General features: G+C 32.3%; 1 protein-coding gene across 1 annotated transcript; it reads right to left on the bottom strand.

The window, feature by feature from the left end:
• Positions 1 to 3,718: 3,718 nt before the first annotated feature.
• LOC117929745 (NAC domain-containing protein 2-like) lies at positions 3,719 to 5,198 on the bottom strand. Its single transcript, XM_034850145.1, has 3 exons — positions 4,940 to 5,198; positions 4,416 to 4,705; positions 3,719 to 4,306 (listed from the first exon to the last, which is right to left on the bottom strand). Exons 1-3 carry the CDS (start codon positions 5,196 to 5,198, stop codon positions 3,719 to 3,721), a joined length of 1,137 nt encoding a protein of 378 aa, XP_034706036.1.
• Positions 5,199 to 5,514: the final 316 nt, after the last annotated feature.

Below are 5,514 nucleotides of genomic sequence, written 5' to 3'. Positions count from 1 at the left end.
ATGGGTTACCTATGATTGAAAAATGTCGACTAGTTTCTCCTTAAAATGCTTTGATTTAGGGTGAGCGTTGATGCTTATGGGGAAACCTAGTAATTGTTCAAAACAAGGTTGGCTTTGATTCACATATTCGGGCTTTAGGAAAATGGAAGGAGGGATATTCAATAATGGTTTAATGGTAGGTCTTCGACAACTCATCATTTAGTAGTCGATCTCAATGATGAGCTCCAAAGTTTTGGGGTATTTCCGATTCTGAAATGGAGGAAATGTTTGGCAAGTGCTCATGGAGAGGGCAAAAAATTATAGGATTATTTGATTAAAAGGTAATTGGAGACTCAATTTTACAAATCTAACCCTCTATTCATTTTGTTAACTTCATTTAAAAAAAAATACCCTTATTTTTTTTTTTCTAAAAATAATTTTTTATATTAAAATATATTGTAAATATTTGAGATAGTTAAGGGCTTTTATGTTAAAAATAGGTTACTCTTAAAAAAATAAAATAAATAAAAACCATGAGAGAATATAAATTTATAAATATGAAATTATTTCAACCCTTTTAATCAATTAATTCAAAATTTTAATATATATGCCTATCATTTAATGTCATTCCACACAAGCGCCAATGTAAAATACCACAATTATGACACTATCATAAAGCACCATAGTATACCTAGTTATACTTATAAAAGCCACATCAAATAATGACACCCCTAATAGGCGTCATGGAATAAAAAACTACAACAAACATTGATGTATCGAATAAGCGTCATTACATATCTCAATATAACAATACTTTTTTAAAATGTTATGATTTTCTATTTTTGTAGTAATGGGTGAGTTGGTTGTTTTCTTGGAGAAACCGTTGTTAATTTTATATGATAGTTATGCTTTTCCTGTAGATTGAAGATGTTACCTACTTATTAATTAACAGATTCCAACACTTTCTTCAAGGTTACCCACCTTCAATTCTTGAAAAAAAGAAAGTGAGAGAAAAGGAGGGAAAGCAAGAGAATGTGACAGAGGGAGTCGGTTGTTTTTCTTGGATCGTGAATTATGATAGTTATACTGCATATTGATGAGGTGAGCTACTTATTAACTGACACATTCTTGTTATATTTCCACTTCATCAATCAGTTCTTGTAATTTTTCATTAATAAAAGTACAAAGAAATAATTTCTACCTTATATTCTATTTAATTTTTAAAAAATAAAAAAATTAGATGAATGAATTGTATGAAAAAATGTAAGATTATATTTTATGTATGAATCTTGGTTGTATGGATTTATCAAAATTACCAAATTAATATGAAATAAAATGATGCTTGCTTAGAATGAATTCTTGGGTTTTTATTTTATTTTATTTTATTTAATGAAAGGATTATTATATATTTTATTATTTTTTATTTTTTTTCAAAAAATTAAATGGATGAATTGCATGAAAATATGTAAGATTATATTTTGTGTGTTAATTTGGTTGTATGGATTTATCAAAATTACAAAATTAATGTGAAATAAATGATGCTTGCTTAGAATGAAATCTTGGAATTTTTTTTTTAAAATGAAAGGATTATTATATATTTTACAATTTTTAAAAATAAATTATTTAGCTTATAAAAGTATGTAGTATGTTTTATAAGTTTCTTCTTCCTTTTTTGTCAAGGACATTGTTGTTTTATATTTAGATGACTAAATGATTTATTTATTACTTTCATTAAATATAATAACATTTTAAATTCCCCCATTAAGCATTATTTACATATATTCAAAACTCATTTTTTAAGTCCATTGTCAAATCCTAAGGCTCAACTCTTGAATAATGGTGGAAACTATCAAGATAAGAGTGCAATCAGGGTAGAAAGAATTTCCAATGGAGTGGTGAAATGCATAGAGATTAGAAAGAATTTCCAATTAATGTACAACTCATATAAAGGTGAAATTGATCAATATAACTCAAATTATTTTTATTCTTTCCAAATATTGATTAATCCGAATTCAATAAATAAATAACAAGTGTACTTATCACTTTCTTGACCAATTCAATGGCCCACTTTAGGACAAAAATTAAGATTAATGCAATAGAAATTCTTATAATAAAAAGATCCATCAAATTATTCTTATTCTTTCCAAATAGTTCTTTATGCTTATTAATCAAAAGAAATTCTTATAATAAAAAGATCCATCAAATCAATCTATGTTTGGCATTTTTGGTTTGCTAGAGAAAACATTTCAACGATGAATGGTAGATATTAAACGCCATAATGGGTGAACCTATATGGTAGGGATCAAACTTAAAAAAGTGAATAACATTGCCATTGTGGAATAGTTCATTTGGGTACTATCTTGGACTTTATTAGCATAAAAGATGACATGGGCTTCTTGTCCTTTTCTTGCCCAAGCATGGTTTCGTATGGCTTAATTGCTAGTGTCAAAGGGCAACACTACTCTGATAGCTACATGATAGATGCGGTGATAAGCAAACCTTTTGGAATTCATTGATCCACTCAATAGGTTCATTTTTAGTCAATAATTGGCACAATGGTCTGACTATACTACTAAATCCTTGAATGAAACCTCTTGTAGACCCTACATCTCCTGGAAAGTTATCAAATCTCTGACTGTCCTAGAGGTAGAAAAGTGGGCAATTACCTCTACCTTAGACTTATCAATTTCAATGCCCTTAGTTGGGACAACTTGGCTTGAAACCACCAAGAAATTGTTAGGATAGAGTCTTGAAAAGCCATGCATACCCTCTAATTTTATGTGTTTCTAATGGACACATTCATTCCAAAATGCAAACTGAATGGCATAGTAGTAAAGCTAGCTATTATTGCATTCCAGGTTTTGATTAGTTGTATCACTTCATTATTACATCACAATTAGAAAGAATTTCACCTTTATATGAGTTGTATATTCGGATTAGTCTGGCTGAGTTGAAAAATTCTCAAAACAAGACAAGCAAGTACATTAATTGGTAAGGCAATAACTAGCGTACCTCCATCAAAACATATCGGTACGTAAAGGAAGGTGGAAATGGTCCCATGAAATCAATTCCCTAAAGATTGAAAATCTACTAGTTGTCATATTAGAGGGGAAATGGTTCCCACAAGTATCCTCATGATAAAAGTCAAGGACACTACCTCATTTGGTACATAACTTGTAAAAATCTCATAAAAATTCCTAATTTTTGAAAAAGAACGACTTCTTTCAATCTTTTACATTCTGGTAATGTCACAAGCAAAGGTTTCAGCCTCTTAAATGCATCTTGGAATTAATTGGACCACTAGAAAGGACCATCTTTAGTTGGCAAAATGGTCTAACAATACCACTTAATCATTAAATAAACCTCCTATGAACCCTACATATCCTAGAAAAGATCTCACATCACATCTCTTACCATCCTAGGGGTAGGAAGGTTTCAAAGCCCTTACCAGTTTCCTTATAGCTTTCCTCAGATATTTTTCATCTCTCTATTTTTCTTTTCATTTAGTCATTAATTGTTTATTTGTTACCCTAAACAAGTTATGAAGTTAAATGACAAAAACAAGAAAATATTCAACCGAGAAAAAAGAAGGAAAAACTCAGTGTTGGGCTCAAAATTGTATTGTATTCAGTTATATGTCATAAATTGCTATAACATTAATGACATGTAATACATTCATATAACAACACTACTACGTCCAAAAAAAACCCATATATAACTACTACTATAGCTGGCGGCCTTAGTTGCCATTCATATTGGAAGACGCCGGTGCAGCATCGTTGCCATAATCATTCATCGGATATGAAGCCGAGTTTCCATAATCAGTTGAATCGAACCCAGGGACGTTGCCAAAATCAAAAGTCGGATCCAAGTCGCCAAAATCAAAAGTCGCATCCCAGTCAGGGATGTTGCAAAAATCAATATTATTCGTTCCATCAAAGCTGCTGCCAAAGGCACCATTCATTATATCGAAGTTATCTAGACCTTGACCTCCAAATTCATTCCCATTACAGTGTATAGACTGATGAGGAGTGGGCGGTGGCATGAAGACACTAGGTTCCACGATGGAGAATTGGGTGTTGCTTTGCAGAGCAAAATGATCATGTTCTTGAGGAGTTTGCAATATTTCAGTTATAGGTTGTGGCTGTTGGGTTTGGAGAGGCATTTGGATGTTATTATATCGATTATTGGCCTCATTAGGATTAGGGTTAAGGATCGGAATCTTAGAGCTTGATGGGCCTGATTCATCAAGCCTAGACTCATGCCGTGATCTTTTGTAGATCCTGTTGTCTTTCCTATAGACTCTGCATAGAACACAGTCATCCAACTTCAACAAAAACAAACAAACAAACAAGAAACGTTATGATATATATTGATCTGCAAACGTGTCTTTAACATACAATAAAAAATAAATGAAAAGAGGACTTAATATATACCCTCATATGATTGACACCACTTCTTCTTGGAGGCTCTGGAGGTTTAGCAACTCTGAATTCATGCATGATCCAGTTGGTTTTGACTCCGTTTTGAAAGCTTCCTCGGTGAAAGACTAAAGGCTTCCGGTACCCCACCGTTCGATCCTCAAATATGATCTCTTTATCAGCTCCGGTAGCCTTCCAGTATCCATCTCCTCCGACTGACCTCTTGGGACGTTGCCCATTCGGATATTTCCTATCCCTTGGAGTGAAATAGAACCATTCATCATTTCCGGATGGCTCGTATCTTGCTGAGTAAAATCAGTCAAAATAAAAGTCAATTCATATATGCCAATAATACTAAAGAGAAGTAGAAACCCTACTAAAACATCTTTGAAAACCATTTAAACTAAAATAGCCAAAAACAATCGACCGCCCATGTTAGATCTCATTCAATAATCATTCACAAGATCATTATAAGCAAAAGAGTAAGAGTACTAAAGAATATAAAGAAGCAGTTGAACTTGAATATAGAAACAAGCAACCTGCAAGTTCATTAGGATCATAAGCATAAAGATCGGCTTCTATTATCTTGTTGGGTGGCAATGACTGATGATCAATCTTCTTCCTCAAGTAGGAAACTATTATCTCTGCATCTGTGGGATTAAATCTATATCCTGGTGGTAAAGAATTAAGATCAAAAAGCTCTCCACCTTCACTATGATTATTCTGCACTTCTTCAGCCTTTCTCTTTGCTGCTGCTGTTTGTCGGCTTGCATCCTCACCAAGTCCTGACAGATTCATTTATTTGAGAGTTAGAGTGTTCCTGACTGAGTTTTCAGTTCATGGGGAAGATATTATACGACAATGAATTTGAGGGCGAGGAGTTTGATTCGATAAAAAGTCTAATTTCACGCATAGCGCTAGTAAGTCGTAGAATTTGCTTTTTATTGGTCACCTTGATGATTGGTTGGCATTCAATCAATCAGATATGGTGAGTATCTGGTTATTTTTTAAAATTTTTAAATTTTAATGAAAATTTGTGCTCATCTTATATATTTTCTTTCATTTTACATTTTTGTTTTAAATTTCATTTAATTGGTCGAAAAACATTACCTTT

This window comes from Vitis riparia, chromosome 2, assembly GCF_004353265.1.
Source record: "Vitis riparia cultivar Riparia Gloire de Montpellier isolate 1030 chromosome 2, EGFV_Vit.rip_1.0, whole genome shotgun sequence".
Lineage (NCBI taxonomy): Eukaryota > Viridiplantae > Streptophyta > Magnoliopsida > Vitales > Vitaceae > Vitis > Vitis riparia.
Note: the sequence above shows the minus strand (reverse complement) of the source record. Positions and strands in the feature narration are given on the sequence as shown.